Genomic DNA, 22,852 nt, shown 5'->3' with positions numbered 1-22,852 from the left:
ACCTCATAAAACACATTTTTTGGCTACCCATCCTGAATGCCGACCAAGCTAATTATGATAAAATGTCAGAGTCAATATTACAAGCGGATTATCATACTAGTGAATACTCATTGTATCACAGAACTCATTCGTCAGATACTGTAGTAACAGCCATCCAGAAATTTTCTGTACCACTTGTTCGGGGTTAGGGTTAGGGTTAATAGGATCCAAAATTTATATTGGATATTGGTCTGAAATCAGCAACAACAACAAAAAAAAAAAAAAGAAATATGGCTACAATCTCTGAAGTAAAAACTCTGATCCAAGGAGTTAATTTCATTGTCCATCCATCCATCCCTTTTCTGTCACGCGTATCCTCACCAGGGTTGCATGTGTGCTGTGGGATTTTTTTTCCCCTTCATATCCAAGTCCTGATGAGTTTTCACGTGGTATATAAATTATATCACTAATGATGAGAGACAGGGCGGTTTAAGTTCAAAGGCCCACTACAGTTCGGTATAGGTATACATGTTGTGGGTATCGATGGCAACATTGTGGATTTCATTGGCTTCATCCCTTCAGCATCAAGCTTTTTCTCCTCTGTCACACTACGTTTTTTGGGGAGAAAGTAAGCCGTGCTAATCCTCTCTAACACCGTTCATTGTATACAAGTTGGGACAATGTTGTACCACACATGGTTTCTTAGCACCACTCTCTTGAACAATCAATATACCGTGTGTAACTTTGTACCGTTATAAAGTCAACGATCCTGTCTTCACAGTAAACGCGGTCATTTAATGTACTTGCATCATTCAATGACTAAACAGGTAAATCTACAGATGATGCAGTGTTCAATGTCATGAGCTCATTACTCCACTAGGAACTTGAATGTTCTTTAAAAATAAATCTATTTTAGATCAAAAGTATATTCTCGAAATCAGTGCAGAAATTTCCTCGAGGTACTTTGTTTTTTCCTTTTTTTTTTCTTTTTTGTCCTGTTTGCCTGTCAGGTCAAACAAAATGGAGGACCTGTATCCCTTTTCTGCCAGAGCAGTTTTATTGAGTCACATTGGCGTTTCAAGGCTTCATCTATAATTTAAAAAAAATATTATAATTCATGTTTATTGAGTCAATCAGTCGACCAGAACAAGGTTTCTAGAAGGGGAAGAAGACAAAGACAAAAGATAAAGGGCTCGCTATGAACAGAAAATGAAAGGAAAACTAATAATAATAGATAGATCATTACATAACGACAACAAACCAACTTGGACCTGTAGTACTGCAGCTTGTGAGAGGACCAGATAGGACAGGACAGGAGAAGAAGCCTACAGGACAAGAGCTGTGAATCCAGCTATACAGCTAAAATCTGTTAGGATGAACTGGGTGGGCTGCAAGGTCCCAGTGCCACCACCCAGCCAACTTCCCCTTCACCACCACCCCCACACATCCACCCAATTTAGAATATGGAATTAGCCCAAAATGGACGTTTTTGGCAATGTGGAAGGAAATACTTGGAGAAAACTCGGGCAAGAATGGAAAGAACATCCAAACAACACACAGGAGGGCCTGGACAAAAATTCATTTCCAGAATCCCTCAATTAAGAGCCCCATTTAGTAACAACTCCCCACACAATGCTGCCCTTAATTTGATGTCGTTTACTTCATGATATACTTACTTCAAGCCCATGTGACTGGAAAATAGTACACTTTAGGAATGTACTGTAATTTTTTGGATGGTTTACTCCTGAAATTTTATGATATCCTGTTCGAATTCTTGGTAGAGAGATGTGCCGACAGGACCAAGAAGCTTGTGAATCGGCAGGTTGGATAACTGCGGGTAGTTAGCCTCGTCTCTCCTCTCCACTACCGAGCTAGGCCAAACGAAAGAAATAGTGCAATCAGAGTGAGCCTAACAAACGTCAAGCTTACACCAGCTTCAACAAATCCTCTAATTGGCCATCCAGAGACTGTTGTCTATGTTGTTTAAACAGTCATGCGATAAATGGCTCCCTCTGCTCTCCTGGATGCCTTTGATGGCCCAACACATCAAGCCTGCGCTATAATTTGATCGCACTGTTTTGCCTTTGCTTGTGATGTTGTAAACAAGGCAAGCACATGAACTAAACTGGCCACATTCCATTGATTAAACTCAGAGAGACACACATGAACAGTTTCCGCTTTTTTTTCCTAACAAAACTCGCTTTGTTTTCGTGTTTGCTTTTTTGTCTACATTTTCACGTTTTCTCCTCCGCGTTTACGTACAATCGTAGGACCCTTAATTAAGTACACATCTACAATCTAATGACATCCAATCACAAAACATGTAGCAAAGAGAATCAAAACTATCTATTGCGCAAGCTAGTTAGATGGATAGCTATTTATCTTGCTCTCAATTTAATTTCACTTTGTCTCTCCCTACATCATGTATTACACTATACCTGTATACAGTAATTATACACCACCTTTCCTGTTCAACAATTTGGGGTCCCCCAGACAATTTTGTGTTTTCATTGAAAACTCCCACTTTTATATAAATAAATATAGATCTTTATTTGAAATGATAATTTTGGGAGTCACGGTGGACAATTGGTGAGCAGATTTAGTGGAATTCAACGTAAGTGTGAAGGTGAGTGTGAATGATTGTTTGCTTGATTGTGCCCAGCGATTGGCTGGCGGCCAATTCAGGGTGTACCCTTCCTCTCACCAGAAAGTACTGTAGCTGTGAAACTGTGTGGTGTTTGGTAACAATACAGTTGGGAGAGATATTCTCATTTTACTATTTACCAGTGGCAATTTGAATTCAGGGTGAGGAGACGACATTTTTGGCAAGGAAAAGACTGAAATTGTGGCTTTCACACATTTTTGTTCTTTTCAGTAAGTGTCAAAGTCTTTCCCCTCACGTGGAGAGAATCATGTTTCCTGGGCACCAAATCTTTGACAATGTTTTTCAATTGTTCCTGGTGTCTGTCTTGTTATAACATGACAGTCGTGCCATCACAACTTTTTGCCAGCCAGCATCCATTCTTTTATATTTATTATTCTTTTGGTTGGGGCTTTTTAAAAAAAAATTACAATAATCACACTGGGTGCAGCAACTAAACGACAATGACGGTGCTTGATGTTGTTTTATTTTAGCAACATTTCTAGTGAAACAACTTAACTTGTACAAAAATATAGTTTGAAATTTAACGTGTTGAAGTTGACAACATCATGGTATTCAGTCACTATTAGACCAAATAATTGACAGCCATTAACAGAATTATCAATACAGTCAACACATTTAAATAATTAAATACATTATTGCGATATAATGCCCAACTTTATTCTCATTTGCCCATTTTACAATGTCAGTGCATCATTTTGCGCTCTTTGTAGGGATCACTGTTTGTTATTCCCACTTTGTCTTTCCTTTCCATTTGTCTTGCCATCGAAGGTTTTTCCATTCTCTGTTAACTTCCAAGCACTCAACGCCGCTCATCCAACCAGAGGGAAATTAGACTAAATATTAACTGACTGCGGCTATACAACAACAGAAGCTGGTCTCCGAGTTTCAGTTACAAGCCGATCGTATTCTCCAGATCCCGACACCCAAAATGTCGGACGAGCAAATACCAATCCATGTGATACTAAATGATCTCTCTTTCGCTCTCTCTCTCTCTCTCTCTCTCTCTCTCCTCTCTCTCTCTCTCTCTCTCTCTCTCTCTCTCTCTCTTACCTGATTTTTCATTAAAGTTGTTTTATTAATATATTATTTGTTAGTTGTTGTGTTAGCGGCTCAATGCAGTCTATTTAGAAAATCCTTTAAGCCTTTAAGACGACAGGCAGCAGTCATGTTTAATTCCCAAAGTACAATAAAACAATTTATTGGAAGGCATATTATATAAAGTTAAATAATAAGTTGGTGGAACCATGCACATCATTGTGTAGAACGCCTCATATTTGCTGTCTCATCTCAGCTATCATAATGGCTCATCAGCCGATCCCATTTGGGACTTTGAGCAAACCCATGACTCGTGTGCCTCAATGGCCTTCTCCTTCACGCCTGCTTCATAACAACTAAATTATGCATGCATCAGGAGAATGAAATCAGCTCAGACATGCTGATAAGAAAGGGCATGCCAAGTGAGCCCATCAAATGCACGTGAAGAAATAATTTTAAAGAAATATGAATGAGGCCACGGATCACTGGTGTTTGTGTGTATTTTGCACACATAAACTGGTATCACAGCTGAGGTGGCATCTCCGTACTCAGAGAGTTCAACTTGTGGGAAGCAACACACTATTACCCCTTGAAAAGAATGCATCTAGCGCCGTTAAAAACAGGAGATAGAGAGTCATCTGTCTCACGGATCACGCAAAAAAGCATCATGCTTTTCCAATTTTTACAGGCGAAGCTGGAAAAAGCCATTCTGCCACCTCCTCAACACTAGCTTCAGTTGCAGTGAAATCACTGCTGGTGCTCGTTTGAAGAAAAGCTCCAAGTTCTAAAGCTCATTTGAATATTCCACTATTTGACGAGGGGGGTGGCATACAAAATATATTGAATGTCCATCACATGCACAAATCTCTCCATCTCTACCTCAGCGTCGGATTGCTCAATCCAGCATATTTTTAAGCATCCCTACTACACACACTTATGCACACACACACACACACACACTCCATCCATGCGCCGAGAGGGAGGAGGAGGAAAACAAAGGCAGGCAACTGGTGATGCTAGTGCTTTAGTAAGTCTGTGGGTGGATATTCCCCTCCGCTCTGCATGTATGCACTTCGAAAGATACTGGCAACATGCTGCTCCTGTTTGATTTGACATGTGCTGTCTTTTTGATTAGCACACTTGGCAGTCAAACTGTTTTGGTTAGAGACCCACTGTAAACACCACATGAAAGTCTTGGCTTCACACATTTTCGGCTACTTTTTGCTTTCGCTTCACACTTCCGCCCCTCCAAACAAGTTAAGCTCCTTTTTTCCAGTTGGCAGACATGCTGGGAGAAGTTTTAGACCTTGCTGCAATAACTTTTAAATGAGACATAATATGGAAAATGGGCTGTCTGTAAGGGTGGGAATTGCTAAGTGAACGTATTAAAAATGAAAAACTGAAAAATCCTTCCATCCATTCTCCTCCCAATCATCACAGGAGCTGAAAAATCACACCACCATAATCATTCAGACCATTTGCTGTGATATTTCACATTTTAACTCGGGTGCTGTCCATTTCTTCTCATCATCCTTAAAATGGTTCTTCACCTCCATTGGAGTCCAGCTTTGTTTGATAATACTGATTTGACTTGATTAGGAAAGCCACACACCTGTTGAAATAAGACCTAACAGCTCATGGTGCATGTCAGATCAAATGAAAATCATGAGGTCAAAGGAGTGCCTGAAGAGCTCAGAGGCAGAAATGTGGCAAGGCACAGATCTGGCCAATGTTAACCCCAAAAAATTGTGCTGCACTTTGGGTTTCTGAGAGCACAGTGGCCTCCGTAATCCTTAAATTGAAGACATTTGGGACGACCAGAACCCTTCCTTGAGCTGGTTGTCTGGCCAAACTGAACAGTCTTGGGAGCAGAGCTTTGGTGAGAGAGGTAATGAAGAACCCAAAGATCATAGTGGATGAGCTCCAGAGATGCAATCGTGAGATGGGAGAAAGTTCTCGAAACTCAACCCATCACTGCAGCCCGCCACCAGTCTGGTCTTTATGGCAGGGTGGCCCAACTGAAGCCTCTCCTCTGTGCAAGACACATGAACACCTGCATGGAGTTTGCTAAAGAAAAACACCTGAAGGACTACTAGCTGTTGAGAAATAAGATTCTGTGGTCTGATGACACCAAGAAAGAACTTTATGTCCTAAACTCTATGTGTGGAGAAAAGCAGGCAGGATGAGTAGCAGTGTGTGAACAAGTTATACTATTTCAATAGTAGGTAGAAGAAACTGTTTCGTGTTTAACACAAAGAATGATATCAACGCTATAAAATTGGCTTCATGACACTTACGGGAGCTTTTCATATCATCATCTCATTTACATATTACATTTTGGAGAGTACGCATTGTTTGTCAAACAGCGGATAAATGACACACATTAAATTGAGTGGACCTAGCTGGGTAACATTAGCACAAACGTAGAGGTAGAGTGAAAGGAAAACTTTCAGTCTTATGTAGCGCTGTGACCACATCTTTGGTGATTCAGTTAGACTTGCAAATCCCAGTGAGAACACAAACGAGTCAAACAATAAAATACTTTTTACATTATTCTGACATGCGCTGAAATGCTGGCTGCAAGTGCTGCCATTTTGACCAGAACCTCCCCACCACGTGATGAGCTACATATACTATGCTCCCTTGCAGTAAGACTACCACTAGAAGATACCTACTGGACGCTAAGCCCGCTCAAAATCGTGATTTACACTCTTCCAAGTTTCTTTCACTTTCTTTGTTTGAACTGACAACAGCCCAAAAAGGGTTAGCACATCTCTGGGAGACCAAACGTCCACGCAATGCGCCACCCATCGGTGCTTTAGGGTACAGCAACCAGTGAACTCACATTTTATGTTTAACTGAAGGAACATTTGGGTTCTGTACAATTCCAATAGCATAATTCCAATAGAATTAAGCATTCAATGACTTGTACGTATGTAGTGTAGAATATGAAGTGGTGCCTGTACAAGTGAAAATGCTTTTATTGTCTTCAGGGGCACCCAATCTTGTTCCACTCTCTATGCTTTGCTTTCAAAAGTAGGAGCTACTTCCCTTGTGGAAACATCCGAGCTCCTCCGTGATCGCCAAAAGCAGTAATCACCATTTGTCCAGTAATATATGAGGCAGGATTAATTGGTTCTCAGTTACATGAGACACAGCAACTTCCCTAAAATGAGAAGTAATTTTTAAGAAAGTGTGTGGTAGAGCTTGTTAAAATACCATGTATCTGTTTCAAATTGTGAGGGGAAAAAATGCAAACTAAGTTTTGTTACACCAACAATGCAGTCTAGATTATCTGTCCTCCTCTTGAAAACGTCCCACTCCAAACTTCCACGTTCTCCATTACACACGACCATAAGAGTTTGATTGACGTAGCTTTCTATGAGCTGTTTAAAACTACAAACCATCATTTTTAACTTACACTAATGGGCCAATGCCAAACGCCTCATGAAAAACAATATAAAGGCTTTAGGAAGCCAAAGATTGTAATTGTAATGTTCAAACACTGTGGGAGGTGGGGGAGGGGGGGTGTTATAGTCACAGAATCCTCTGAGCATACGTAGCCAGAAGGCAAATAGACAGCAGGCTCCAAATAGTGTTTAGAAGTAACTATTCATTTTGGCTTGTTCAAAAGACAAGTAAGACCATACATTGTTCGGAATATTAGGGGCAACAGTACATACTTGGTATTCAGGGAATGAAAAATAATATTTTGAGAGTTGTTTGGAGGGATCGCATAGTTAATATTAATGACATGTATTCATATTGTTTATATCTGTTATGAGCAGAATGGTATTGTAGTGGTAACCACATCTGGCGCGCAATCCTAAATTTCAAGGATTGGTTCTCGTATCAGCTATTTGGAGTGATTGTGTGGCTTTTCTTCCTGCCACATTTTAAAACATGCATGTTCGCTTTATTGAAAGCCGGTGTGAATGGGACTGTAAATAAGTGCTTCCGTGTTGTCCTTAAGCTTCCCGTAGTTGTTGGTGTGCTTAGATCAGTCATCAGTTATCAAAATGAATACTCAAGTAGGAACCAGGGGCACCACCGGGGATTTGGTGAACTGTGCAAAAATATCACTTTGAACTCCATCACTTCAGTGCCACAAATTGAAAATGCTATTTTCATGGGATCCTGTAAAGTCGTGTAAAAAAAAAAAAGCTAACTAATGGTGCAGGTCATTTATCTTGAGAATACGTTAAAATTGTGGAAATATTTTGTTGTAGAAGACATGAAGTCCCTTCCTTCCTACGTATTTGAGTGGTGTGGAGTCTGAAACGTGCACTCAAGGCAAGTCCGCAGTTATGAATACAAACCATTATCTTGGTAGTTTCCATTTGATGCTCTGAGACCTAGACAGTGCTCAGTGGGCTGTGTCGCCCTTTCACAGACCTTCAATTTGCAGTGCATTGTCAAGTAAAGAGTACCGCACAACTGCACTTACAGTCAGAGTTATGACCATGTGGGCATTCCATTTTCATTCTTTCAGGAATTATGTGGGTCAGTTACTTATAAAAGCTCACGCGTCCTTGTGTTGATTTCTTGCCCATTCTTTTTTTATCTGATTAGTACTCTAGATTAAATTTGGGACTGGAATATCAGCGTATCCAGACAATTGTTGACAAATGTGAGTAAATGGCGCTAGCAGAGCTATGTTGTGGCAAAAGTGTAAACTGGAGACCCGTGCAATATGGTTCTCTCATTTGGCTAGTTAGCCTGGGTCAGCTGTGCGATAGAAAGGGTCATGAAAGAGAGCGTGCAAGAGATGAAGCCCTGTGACACCCTGCACCCAGCACCTGATGAGAAGCAGGGACCCAACCAGAGGAGCTGGGCAATGAGATTAGATGCGATTCAATTACAGCTGAGCCGCCACGGGTGACGTTTCAAAAGTCATCCCGTTAAAATCCCACTCACAGGAAAAGAAGAGGGACTGCACTCACTGCCACAACAATTCGATTGCAGACGGAAATGTTGGGATATCAGTTTAAAAAGGAAAGGATTGCGTTTCCACCCATCACCATCAGTGTATGCATGCACTTGTGCACACACTTGTTCCAAGTGGGTGTTGAGGATTTAAAAAGCAAATAAACCCCCAGGTTTCGCTACAAATGTGCCACTTTACACGTTTGGATTAGACACACAGACGAGCGCGCACACACTCATCGCCTGCCTACGCTTCTTCTTGGTTCAACCTTGATGACAAGATTGCATGGTCGGACGAAGGAAACAACTATGCACTGTGTGGGAAAAACATCAGTAGCTACCACGGTTATGCAATTAAAGTCATCGCAGTCGCTGTTTTATAACACACTCGGTAAATAAACTCACTTTTTAACGCTTCAGGCTTGATATGGTGGGCAATGATATGACAAACACAGCCCGCCACTAATATCTTTGACTGTCTCATACAGTATCACATAGATAAACTTAATGCATTAAAGTTAACTGATTGGAACATATAATGAAACAATTGTCATTTTATAAAAGCTATTTACTACAAGCAGATGGATGGATTGTTCTTGTACAGTAAAATACTTTTTTATGAGACCTATAGTAATGCATTTTAACTTTTTTCCATGATTTTGTCTTCATTTTAACCTTTTGAATAGCATTCTGATTCTTCACTGACTTCTTAGCAGTAAATTACAAGACTCTACTGCCAATAAACTGTCCATTTCGAATTTGCTACAAAATATCATTGTATAAAGCAGGGATCACCATCATGATCTATGGGCACTAACCACTTGTCCACTGTTCAACCTGACAGATATTTTATATAATGATGATATTTCAAATAATTTGAGTGTATCAAACTGAAGGCTCTTTACTAGACATTAATCAGAACCTAAGAAGAAGGTCAGATTCAAGAAGGTTGGCGATCCCTGGTACACAATGATCCAAATCATACGGTATCTTTCTGTGGTCAGATGACGTTGCACACTTGGGTTTGATAGTTTTACTTTTTTTTTCAAAGCCTGCCTAACAGCAGAAAGACTTTAGTGCTGACTTGTAAAGAAACTGGGCTAAAAGTAATCAATTTCTTGACAGACTATTTACCTGTAACCAGATCCCATCTGCTAATTTCCATACAAATGTAAAAGCAGGCAAGCGTGGAATCTTCATTGAATCTTCAATGAATCCTGTTATTCCCATGGACGGAGTTTGGGGCTTGCCACAGGCAGGTAGAGAGGAAACTATCAGCAATTTAAAAAAAAAAAGGTTTGTGTGATTCTAATCTGATTGACAAGACTCACCTGCTCATGGTAGTATGCATAACTTGTGAGTTTCTTTCACATTCAAGATTTCAACATTTACACACTACAGGATTGTTCTTCCCTGAAAAGAGGCAGTACCGTATATAGAAATATGTGTAAATACAGTATTCATCTTGCAAATACCCATACCCAGTAATGTGTTGTGATGCTATTTCATTCATAATTCATTTTGATTATCAAGACATACAGTATGATTATTTGGAAGAAAATGGTTTAATGACCTTTTTGCTTTTACCGGCCATCCACTCAATGGGTCCTAAGCCCCCAGAGAGCATTTTAACCCAGTTAAACTGCATGACATCTCTTAATATGAGGCGCTTTTATTGCCGGGAAGCCTGCCATGCTATCCAGCTGGCTCAAGGTTGGTGAGGTTCCGAGCGTTTGCCGCGCAAAAATGAATAATGCATCCGTGTTATTCAAATCGGCACTTTGCAACTTTGGCTCCAGGTACCACAGATGGGAGGAAAGGTGGCACATGAGAGATTTGCTACTGCCCCCTCTGTGCTCATGGAAAAAGGTGACACTTCAGCAAAGCGTCACACAATTTCACTTCACTGTCTGACTTTATTCCTAGACAATATTTTGGCTTTGGTGTTATAAAAGTCCACCCCATCCACAGTTCTTAGAAAACGTTTATACAGCCCTGTTGATATAGTCGTTTTGAACTCTAAAATATGAGACCAAGATAAAAGATTTCAAATATTTTCCACCAGGAATGTGACTCATAACCTGTAAAACTCAATTTAAAAAAATGAAATATTTGAAAAAAGGGTCAAACTAAACTGATATATTGTACCTGAATAGGGGTTATATGGCGATGTTTACAATATACCAATCTCATTCAAACTCATGTTAAATGGTTGAGGCAACACACCTGCGTCCATTGAAAGCACCTCAGATTCACCTCAAATAAAATTCCAACGGTTTTAGTAGCCATGATTTTCAGAGAGTTTCAGAGGTATGTCATTGTCAAAGGTATCCATCAGGACAAGGGTCCCCAAAAAATCTCTAAGGCATTTTTAAAGAGGTTATGCGCAACCAACCTCTGGATTCGGCAAAAAGAAAGGACCTAACTAAGAATTGGATGTCTTTCCAAAACTGCTGAAAAGATGAGAAGAAAACTAGTAAGGAAGCAGCCAAGTGGCCTACGGCAACAATGGAGTGACTGCAGAAATTCTGGCAAGTATTTTCTATTTAAAACAGAACATGTGACAACAACCTCCGGTCATCCCCATCTGTCTGGCCAATGGGAGAGGGTGGCAAAATGGAAGCCATATCTTGCAAAGAAAAATATCTTAGCTTAGCTATAGTATACACAATATTTGGGCAACTGTGTAATGGTCCAATGAAATTTAGGTTGATCTTTTAAGGGAATCGATTCAAAAGGTATGCTTTGGTGCAAACAACACTACGAGTACACTCTACCGACGTAGGTGTGAAATATCGCTGTGGCAACATCATGCCTTGGGACTTTTTCAGTCGGATCTGATGCTTGAGTCAAGAAAACAGGTAGAAAGCATACAGTAAATATTCCCGCCAAGTCTACTAGCATAGCTTAACTTCCATTTAACAGGAGCTTGAATGTCATTCATTCTGAATATGGCAAAATTCCCACTTCGAAGATGATACACAGTATTTCCACATTTAGTATAAGATGGCATACTAACAACAGAACGGCATGTGAATGCATCGTGACAATAGGGGAAGTATCTTAAAACTTAAAACTGAGTTGACATTGATTTCACAGCACACTGCAGTGTTGGATGGTGGAGCTGTCTCCTTTTTGAAAAGTAAACATTTTTAATGCTTTGTTGTACTCCAGACTTCCCAACACTGAACTACTGAATGTGCAGTGTTGTACTACGCAACCGCAGGTTAACACACGTCATTTTTTTTCCCCAGTCAGACAGCATCACCGTCATCCCAAACTATGACCGAAATAAATGTATTCAACATGACACAACTGTACTCTACATGACTCCCCTAACGAAACCGGTCAGGGAAAATGCCCACCCCGCACTGTGTCTTGGATCCACTCGCGATTTTTGTTTCATGAAGTTTTTTCCTGCCTCCTTCGCCTAGTGCTTGCAGTGTTCAGATATTCTCTCAATGCAGAGTTGTCCTAAACCCCCCACCCTAAATTAAACACAAAGTACTGTAAATTCAAAACAAACGTGTTCCGTATACACGACCGGTTGCCAGAAAACCTTGAGCCCCGACAGGTGGATGTCTGCAGAGAGCGCAAGCACCCTTGCTCTTTTGGGACAGATGAGACACTGAGTTGGTCTTGGCTGCTCTAACCAAAAGGTCATGTGCTGAGGATGTGACGATTTGCTGCAGTGCAGGAGGCCCATCAGAAGGCCAGACGCACACTGTGCAACTGTCTCAGAGTGCTCACAAACGCTGCTTTTTAAGAAAAGGTTACTCGGCCATTCAGAAGGACTGCAAAGTAAAGGGGGAAAAGCAGAGAAATGAAGTTGTTTTGCTGTGGTCTCTAAGGTTGTTTGGTGGCTGCCTGTTTACTGAGATAAGGCCCTGCAGAAAAACAACTCGCAGTGAAGAAAGCAAAAATAATGACAGATATTAACTTTGCTTTCAAGTTGCATGACACTTAATAAACGCATTGAAGCATTTATTGCCATTTCATATTAAACATTACTCCAAGCCGACTTTACGTAGAGTTCCATTGTCTATAACTTGATATATGAAATACCAGCTCTGTGCTTGAGTTTCATTAATTTCCTGTTATTCCTTCTACTTTGTAGCAGAATGGAGAGCAGTTGGGCCTTTAATATGTCATCTGTCCTTGTCCAAACACGTAGTGTACAGCTAACTAACAGTCTGATTTAACTACAGTCTTTGTGAAAAGTCTATTAAATGAAAATATTTCAGATTTTCTGTGCATAAGATGCCTTTTAAATAAATCTTTCACTGTCTCAATAGGAGTCCTTCAATCCTCCAAGGAGAGACTAAGAAGGAAGTGTCAATATTAGCATGACGCTGAGCTAAATGCCATAATTCAATTGATTGCCAAGTGCAATAACATCACCCACTGATCTTTTAATAATATGGAGATATAATTTCCCTCTTTTCACTATGCAAATTGTGGATCAGCACACACATAACTAGCACCACGCGAAGCAACGGCTCCGTACGCTATTCAATTGGGACTTCTGAATACTATTTTCGATTGTAATGAGATGCCCTTTGACCTTTGGATCCAAGCGGAAACCGCTCTGGAATAAATTAGCAGCTATTCAATTCTGGCGAACTCTTACTGTGTGCCAGCTTTTTCACGGTCTAATCCTCCGGGTCATGGCTATCTCTTCCCTCTCCAGGCTTCTCCATACTGCAGGCCATCATGGAGGCAGCGGTGGCCAACAACTGGCAGGTGACCGCTCGCTCCGTCAGCAGCGCCACCGATGGGGCAGAGTTCAAACGCATCATCGAAGAGATGGACAGGAGGCAAGAAAAGCGCTTTGTGATTGACTGTGAGGTGAACAGGATCAACACCATATTAGAGCAGGTGAACTATCATCATACTCACACGCAATACTCGCTGTGTATTATTAAAACACCTACACTTTGTTTGGCCGTATAAGATTAACAAAATTAACAAATGAAATTGCTAAAATGACTCTAGTTTTAACATTAACTTAACTTTTTGAGTATCGTCTAGACTAAAAGTTTCAATTAATAGACACAGTTCAAATGTAAACAAAAATGTAACTTATTGTAAATCATGAAGCAATTAAGTACCCAACTATGTATAGTAAATGAAAAGGTAGTTTAAATAGCCTCATTGCTCCATCTTGTGATCGGATTGGAGATCGGTCATGATTTTCAATCAATGATGACCGATCATTGTTTGGTGCAAAGGCACAAACAACAGTGAGGACCTGTCCCGCCGCCCGAAGGTGGAGGGAGGCTTTCCTCTTGTTCACCAGGGTGAACGCCAATGTACAGTGGCCGAGCCGGGGGGAAATAAGTATACCCACACCTGCTCGGCACCTCTCACCGTGGGCAACTCCAGAGTGTAAGAGAGTCCAACCCCTCTCAAGGGGACAGGTACCAGAACCCAAGCCGTGTGTGGATGCGAGCCCAACTATCTCTAGTCAGAACTTCTCTAGCTCACAAACCTTCCCTGCCAGAGAGGTGATCGTCCACGTCCCTAGTACAGCCGGTTTCTGTCACCGGGGATCGGATCGCCAAGCTCCCCGACTTCGGCCACCACCCAGCTCACAATGCACCCGACCCCTATGCCCCCTCCCACAGGTGGTAAGCCCAAGGGTAGAGGACCCATGTTACCCTTTTAGGCTGTGCCCAGTCAAGCCCATTGGTTGCAGGCCCGGCCACCGGGCGCTCGCCTTTGAGCCCCACATCCAGGCATGGCTCTACGGGGGGATGGGGTGGGGGGGGGTGTTTGTCATAGGGGTTTTTGGAGCTGTGCTTTGTCTGGTCCCTCACCTAGGACATTTTTGCCGTGGGTGACCCTACTAGGGACGTAAACCCCAAGACAATTTAGCTCCTAGCGTCATTGGGACACACAAACCCTTCTACCACGATAAGATGGCGGTTTGAGGAGGGGAGAAAGTAAGACACCAATTAAAATGATATGATAAATGTTTAAGACAACAGGAAGCCCAGAATAGACTTTGGATTTAGAAAGGGTTCCTGAGTATGTGTTTTGGAGGTCAGGTGGTGGTAAGTTACAGATGGTGGGCAGAGCAGCTCAAGATTCAGTGAGGTGGATGGAGGACAAAGATCTGAGAGAGCGAATGGGTATGGCAACCTACAGGCAGTCATTCACCAGGATTTGGCTGGGTGAGATTATTGTTGGCCTTGAAAGTGTAGATCAGTAATTTGTTAATCTATTTTAGAATTGCCATTGGACCGGAAGCCAGAGCTATTTGACAGGGAGACAATTTTTTTTTCCCTAAATAAATTAAATCACCATTTAAAAACTGCATTTTAAATTCACTTGGTTTATACAGTATTTGTCTGGCATTTATATTTTTTTAATGATCTCGAACATACAAGTGGGGAAATTGCAAAATTAAAAACTGAGGAAACTCACCAAAAAATGTCACGGCACTGTACATGCCCTTGTGTTTAGTGACACTGTTTTGTTTTTGTTTTTTTAATCAAGGTGTTCGAGTTGAGAAGTGGAGAAACAGGGTGCAGTGTTGGTGAAAGCTGCAGATCTGTTTTTTTCATGGCGCTAGTGTGCTGAGGAGATGATGGAGATTATTATTGTTTTGAGTAACCGGTTCATCGGGGGTGGAGAGAGAGTCTGTGCTAATTGATTTTGACTTCAGTTGACTTGAACATCACTGATGAGATATGGCTGAGAACAGAGTAGGAGAATGAGGATGCCATGATGATTGAGATATTATGATGAGTTAGATTATGCAAATACCTTTGAGGAAAATGTCCCACGTGCTGAGCAGGTACCTAATCTGCAATTCTGGATACAAATGCAAGAAGATGAATTCAATGTTCTCGCGTTCCAATTATTCATAATTTAATCAATGTCCATGAACCAGGGAGTAGCCTGTTAATTAATGAACGGTTGGGCAAACAAATGAAAATACAGAGGATGATGCCTTTATTTAAGTTTTCATTAGTTTGAATTCTTAGTTAAGAATGATGTCTCTTTGTGTATCGTGTACTGCAGTGGCCCCCAGCCCCCGGGCCGTGGACCTATTCCGGTCCGTGGTTCAATTGGTACCGGGCCGCCGAAGAAATAATCAGTTGTATTCATTATGCAAGCCTGAATAACGTTTTATTTTGAAAAATGACCGGATTCTCTTCGTTACATCTCGGTCACTTCAGCGTCAATATTTACCCCCGCAACCGAGCAAAATGAGAAAAAAAAAAAACACGTCCTTGGAAAATTATTTTCGAAGGGGAAAAGGTTCCGTGAAGAGACTAAGGAAGAGCCTTCAACTTCCAAGAAAAGAAAAAAATGATTAATAACATCAAAGCACACGTCCTTAACTCGTGACTTTTTGAGGAGCTTTTTGGACGCGGAGTACACACGTCTTCTCTTATACACGGAAATAAGAATATATCCATGGCGAAATCGCTCACAAGACTGTTGGAATTATGATTGCCGCTGCAAAGATTTCTCTCAGAATAAAAGTCACCGCCGTCAGCACATTCATTCTCCCAGCTGGTGCACGATCACCTGTCTTTGCTATTAAAAGAGTTTGAGCGCTACTTTCCATCCAAAGAGGTCCCACAAACTGCCAAGGGATGGATCCGTGACGCATTTATGTCTGTGCAACAAGAAGATCAAATGCTGGAGATCGCAAACGACGGTGGCTTTAAAGGTATTTTCGAGACAACATCTCTGTCCGTGTTCTGGATTCATGGCAGAACACCCGGAGATTGCCACCAAAGCACTGAAAATGTGTCCATTTCCAACATCTTACCTATGTGAAGTAGAGTCTCCTGGAGTGACAGCAACCAAAACAAAACAACGGAATAAACTGGACATAAGCAACACATTTTGGGTGAATTGTCTCCCATTACCTTCAGATAAGACCATCTCATTGCAGAGAAACAAGCTCAGGTGTTAGCATTACGGTGAGTTAAAATTTTCATGTGCTTTAAATTAATTTTCGTGGCGTATCTACCTGAGTATCTTATTTTGAAGGCACGTTTAAACATTATTATAGCGACAAGTCAGAGTGTTGTGGTCGCCAACAGAGTGAAATAAGGCAGAGGGCAGAGGATAGGAGATGGTTCAAACTGAACAATTAATTTAATCTGTTAAAATGTTGTTAAATAATTTAAAAAATTGAACATTTGTGTGTCTGATATGTAGAGATAAAAGAGAGAGAAATGTGGAATTAATGGTTCTTGTTCTTTATTTTTCCATGTGTATTTTTATGTTTATTATTTTATGATTATTATTTATGATATTGTTTATTATATTCGACTTTCAATGCAAGCAATATTCAATACAAACAATCTAACGTACCCCTCCCCTCCCCCGGTAAAAATAGTTAAGCATTGACCAGTCCGTGGTGATAAAAAGGTTGGGGGCGACTGATGTACTGGATGTGTTTTGGAATGACAAATATTCGGTTTGTTTGTTTTTTCAACATAAAACACTTGACCAATAACCCTTACCAACTGAATGGGTCACACAGCAGTAAACTTCCATTGTGGGCTTTTAAGCTGCACCAGAGCTTTAAATTGACACTATTTTGGAAAGACTACCAGTTTAATCCTCTTCCTTGGGAAAAAAAATAAAGTAAAACTGAAAAGAAAGCCAAAATCGCTGCCATTTTTCCAACTACTCCTCATATTAGTTGAAACAGATCACTGTGCAGGCGAGTGCTGCTGTTGCCTCTGCTTAGAAGTCAATTAACAAATTAAACTGCTTGTTCACATTCATATGAAAATTTGTGTCTCCATGCCTCGATGACGTTTAACTTCACTTGTTATGCATGAGTTTGATTTCAAACTAGATTCATAGTTTCAGTTGTGTATTTGCTTTTGTTTCTTTATTTGTTTCAATAATAAGGCTGCTCGCCCAAAATGATTAGCTTTGTTTCAAGTTTTTTATTTTTTATTTTTATTTTTTTTTGGGGGGGGAGGGCGGCGCTTTTAGACATATTTTCCACTTCACCAGATTTATACGTCATACTGGCTAAACCTTTTTTCAGCTCAGGGGGAGATAAAGCTTTAATAACCTTCATAACAGCAGTGAACCTAATTTGGCCCATTTTTATCAGTGATAACCTCAGCATGAATCTTTTTTTTTCTTTTTGGTCCAGGCCTAATTGAAATAATCCACCGGTGCAGATGAGTCACTGGCATTGAGGCAAGTTTGCTGGACTTCTCTCTTCTGGATGCCCCCTATTGAGGCACATAAGTGTGCAGATTTAAAACCAGGACTGTCCGTCTGCTATGTGGGGAAATCAGTCCCAATGTGAAACTCGCTTATACCATGGCATAAACTTTCTGCTTTTATCCATTGTTGTCGCTGTATCAACTCACGATTGTCCTTAGTGAAGGACAAATTAAGAGTTGAAGTCACTAAAATCAGAGATTTACTGACAAACCCTTTTGAAGATTACACTACATCTTGAAAAAATGATTTTAAATTCTGATTTGCAAATGATTGTAAAACAAGTAAACCTATCTGACAATCAGTTCAGGTTGTACCCCACCTCTTGACCATCGTCAGCTGGGATAGGCTCCATCATGCATGGATGGATGGATAGTGCAGTATTTGCAGATATGGCAGGTGCATGCAAAAATATCATAATCATCTTTGCTGGCCAAGTATGTTAAAACATCAGAAATTTCTCCCCGGTAATTGGAGTCAGTCTAGTACGACAACAAGCAGCCCCGATGACAAAATATACATTTAAGAAATAAAAAAGCACAAGTGCGGAGAGCCATTCAGTAATGAAAGGGTACTACTGATGCAATGACAACTGTGCAAATGAAGTGATTTAAAGTGATTAGTGATGTGATAGTCTTATATTAGGACAATTGTGCAAAAATTGTAGCCAGTCCTCATCGATATAAGTGGACGGCAGTCATCAACAACAGTTTATGCAAATAGCACAGCGACTGGAATGACTGCAGCAATTGTGTAATGTAATGTTGAGATGTGTAAACTTGGCCAAAATTGGCAATATGTTACAATAAATTTGGAAATCAACCATTTAAGACATTAATGGAAAGAGGGAAGAAGCTGTTGCGATGTGTGCTGGTTTTAGTGTGAATGGTTCGATCGTGGCTAGTTGAGTGAAGAGGTGATGCAGTAGGTCCGAAACAATTTAGCCCGCCACCTTTCAGTATTCTCAAATGTCCGTTGCAATCTGATTTAGTCCTTTCTTTGTTGTAGCACCAAACTGTCATGGGTGCACACTGTTGTGTAGAATTGCGTCAACAGCTGCTGTGGCTGGCTGTGCTTTTCTCAAAAGCCGCAGGAAGTCCATCTTTTTTTTTTTTTTTTTTTTGAGGATGGAGTTGACGCTGGCCTCCCACTTCAGGTCCGGATAGACTGTTTTTCCCAGGAACCTGAAGGTCTCAACAGTTGGGTCTGGCCAGTTGGACAGTGTGAGGGGCAGCTGTGGTGAAGGGCGCTTCCTGAAGTTCACAATCATCTCTTTAGTCTTGAGTGTGTTCAGCTCCAGGTTGTGCCATCTGAACTAGAGCACCAGCTGTTTTACTTCCTGTCAATATGCAGACTCAACACCATCTTTGATAAGAGAGATGAGTGTGCTGTTGTCTGCAAATATTTGCTTGTTATGTTGTGTAGGTTTATAAAAAAAAAAATCTTTATACCAGGAGGACATTCCTTTAATATACTGTATATAAATCCTGTCTACGTCTTTACAAATATGACAGCAATGAAAACGCAATTTGATACCATGCACAGCAAATGGATGTGCTGTTGCATGCTCAATGGTAAGCAGACACTTTTATCAGCTTTATTTATCTCTTGAAATGACCAACCGAAAGACATATTTGCATAATGCCGCATCAGGCGCAATTTTATTTTTGAAAATAAAGTTTCAACTCGTGAATTTTGAGGCGCTGAGGGGGAGGCTACCTGGGCTATTATCATTTTATTGTTTAACAACCACATATTTATCACCAGACTTTTCCCATCAATACACTGCACTGCAGGGAAATTAATGCCGTGGCTGTCCTTTCCCGAGTCCTTTTTTTCCCCAGATTTTTTTATTGCCCACATGCTTGAGCATCTGCTTTCTTGCTCCCCCGATCGAAGTGATAATTCCTCAAAATGAATAGATCTTTTTTGGGGGGAATACAGTGTTCAAGCATACATAAACTCATGACTAATCTGATGCATCTATGAGATTGCATACACATAGCCATGTATCTCTTGTGCGCCTTCCTGGCCCACTTTCCTCCTGGGATTTCTTCACTGGAGTTTGCTCAGAGGCAACAGCCTGTTCATCGCCAGTGTAAAGAGAGACAAGCGAGGGGGAGAGACAAATAAATAAATAAATTGAAATGAAGCGTCTGGGACAGGCCCAGGGCGCACAAGCTGTTCAAAGACTGGAAGGGGATGAGCTCACTCTGCCAAAGCTACATTTTCATGCAGAAATTGAGAAGGATTCATAGAAAAAGAAAAAAAAAATGAGAGGTGCATCTGGGGATTTGTCCCAACATTATTTCTCCTGCCCGCAGAGGCATAAAGTGTGGTCGTCATGTTTTCCCACAGAGAGAGTTAGCTGTCCTTCTCCCTACATAGATGACACACTTGGGCAAGCTTAGGTTTAATTTTTATTCATGAAATTGAAAACAAAATCTGATGATAGTACAAACGACATTCTGGGAGAGAATCAAAAAGCAAATAAGACAACCAGGCTCTTTCATTGTGCAAGTTTATTTTTCTCGTGACCCACTCATGTAGCTAAACTATCAAAAATAAATCACGTAGAGCTTTGCATAATTGCTAGGTGAAAAGTTATATATAGGTATTTGTTGATTTATTCATCGTTAGTGAGATTAAGCACAATCTCCATAAACTATGTTGTAGAGGTGGTGGCAGGCTAAAGGAACATATGAGATTTCAGCGAGGATCTTAATACAAGTGCAGACGCAGGAAGTTTTTCACAGTGAAAGTACTTTTGCATTGGCCATAATGTGGCAGTGACCTACCAGATCCAGCAGAAGGAAGAAAAACATTTTTAGTTTGTGTCAATCAGCATCCGCTTTGGAACAGATTTCTTAACATACTAAAGAGCAGGTGCTAAGGTCCATGCAGTCTAACAGGGAATGTTGGAGAGTTTAACAGTGGATATTGGAGACAAGCGTTAATAGTTGAAATCTTCCATGGAAACTACATCAGCACATTAGTCTGTTGTTGGTGCTGTTTTTTTTTTTTTTTTTTTTTTGCTTCAGACAAACTGTGGGTTCTCCTGGGATGACCAAGCCTGTATCTGTAAGGTCAGGGAATTGTAGGTAAGGAGGACTACAGCCCGGCTTCTCATCTCCGTAATGAAAGTTTTTGGCCTCGAAACGTCCCAACAATATGTTGTAAAAGATCCCTTTTGTCACTGCAAGCACAAAATTAAGTTTGAAGTGATGGGGGACATAGAGAACGGCGCCCTTGGGTGACTGTCCCTGTTACCCAGATCAAAAACGGCCAATGTCTGCTCTTTTAGATGCGCTATTTAAAGACACAAAATAAGCTAACGCAGTTAGTTTCAATCACATTGCACGTCCTGAGAGCAGCTATTTGCATTTACTCCTCCCCCAAAATGAACTGTGCTGCAATTTATCACATTTCGCCAGCAGTGCTGCTTGCAACCAGGTTAGTAGATCAACAGCAACATCTGTTTTTGTGCACAATCAAGTTTTTGCCTGTTTTTGCATGTGCAAAGCTTTTGTTAATCAGGCCCTCTGTCAATTGGATTAACATCACCATCAGGCCTCTCTCCTGGACAATCAGTCATCATATTTGCAGTCAGGCGGTCTTGGGCAAGGTCATGTTATCTTTGTAAAGGCAATCTTTCTGATACAGCTCTTCTATTTCATCTTAAAAGAGTGTGTAACTAATATAGAGGCCAGTGAGTATACTGTATTTTCCTAATTACCAAAGATCCTAAAAGGTTTATGAGATTTTTTCGAGGTAACAGCAGAGAAGTCAACAGGAAAAAAAACAACAACCTCATGGTCGCATATACCTAGAGAAAACCCACGCAGGCATTGGGCGAACATGTACCTCATAATAATAACAAATTAAAAACTAGAGCTCAAAACATTCAGAAATAGCTTACCCTACCCTTTAAAATGTTATTTTAAAAAATAATAGCAATCACAGAATAGGCGTTTCATCGGTAGGGAGGAGGAAATTTCTTTTTTTTTTTTTTTTTTTTTGCCTTTCCCAGTGTAGTTTCAGTTTAGCATCCATACAAGTTGCCAAGAAGAATCCCTGAAAGAAACAAAGCTCAACTTTCAGCCCAAAAATGTGAATTCTTCGTTCAAATTAATGGCAGCAGTCTTGAGTGTTTCAGGCCTTTTTATTAACAGCTATTTATTAAAAATTAGAAAGCATTATATGCCGTGATCAAAGACAAAACAATGACCATGTATGCATCTCACGGACGTGGTCTTGTGACACTAACTTCTCCAAAGTGGAGCATGTTTTTGGTTATGACATAAAGCAAGATCACTCCGAGAGAAAAGAAGGACACCTTGCTGTTTCAAAAAGCCTCACATAAAAAGCTTGCGCTCACGAGGGTGTCTCATTATTTTCATTGCCTTGAGGCATCAAGTCTCAAATTGATCTCATATCTCAGCAATGACAATTTGCCGAATATGAATCGGGTGTTTGGAAATGTTCAGCGTTTTGGAGCACAGCCAGCACACGACAGGCATATTGAATGACTCGTGGGCATATTGTATGTCTTAATGCCAAGTTTAGAGAACATCAGAATACTTATAATTGTACAAAAGGGGCAGCACGGTGGCCCAGCTGTAAAGCGTTGGCCTCACAGTTCTGAGGAACCGTGTTCAATCCCAACCCTGTCTGTGTGGAGTTTGCATGTTCTCCCGTGCTTACGTGTATTTCCTCCTACATCCCAAAAACATGCAACATTAATTGGGCACTCTAAATTGCCCCGAGGTGTGATTGTGAGTGGTTGTTTGTTTATATGTGCCCTGCAATTGGCTGGCAACCAGTTCTGGGTGTGTCTAGCCTCTTTCCCGTTGATGGCTGGGATAGGTGCCAGCATTCCTGTGACCCTCGTGAGGTTAAGGATATTGAAAAATGAATGAATGAATGAATAATGTAAGCTGCTAAACCAATCACCGGGAATAAAAAAAAGGTTAAAAAAAACTTAACATTATCATCATATCATAAGCACAGGGATGGGAGGAGGTTTGTGTG

At 40.7% G+C, this 22,852-nt stretch overlaps 1 protein-coding gene across 1 annotated transcript in view; it reads left to right on the top strand.

Annotated features, from left to right (window-relative positions):
* The window catches only part of LOC133508861 (glutamate receptor 3-like), a 108,029-nt gene that overhangs the window by 46,465 nt on the left and 38,712 nt on the right, over nt 1–22,852 (top strand). The window contains exon 4 of the mRNA XM_061835364.1: nt 13,296–13,483. Coding sequence (XP_061691348.1) covers nt 13,296–13,483 — 188 coding nt within the window. The remainder of the gene's footprint in view (nt 1–13,295; nt 13,484–22,852) is intronic.

The sequence above is a fragment of the Syngnathoides biaculeatus genome, chromosome 11, assembly GCF_019802595.1.
Source record: "Syngnathoides biaculeatus isolate LvHL_M chromosome 11, ASM1980259v1, whole genome shotgun sequence".
In the NCBI taxonomy this organism is placed as follows: domain Eukaryota; kingdom Metazoa; phylum Chordata; class Actinopteri; order Syngnathiformes; family Syngnathidae; genus Syngnathoides; species Syngnathoides biaculeatus.
Note: the sequence above shows the minus strand (reverse complement) of the source record. Positions and strands in the feature narration are given on the sequence as shown.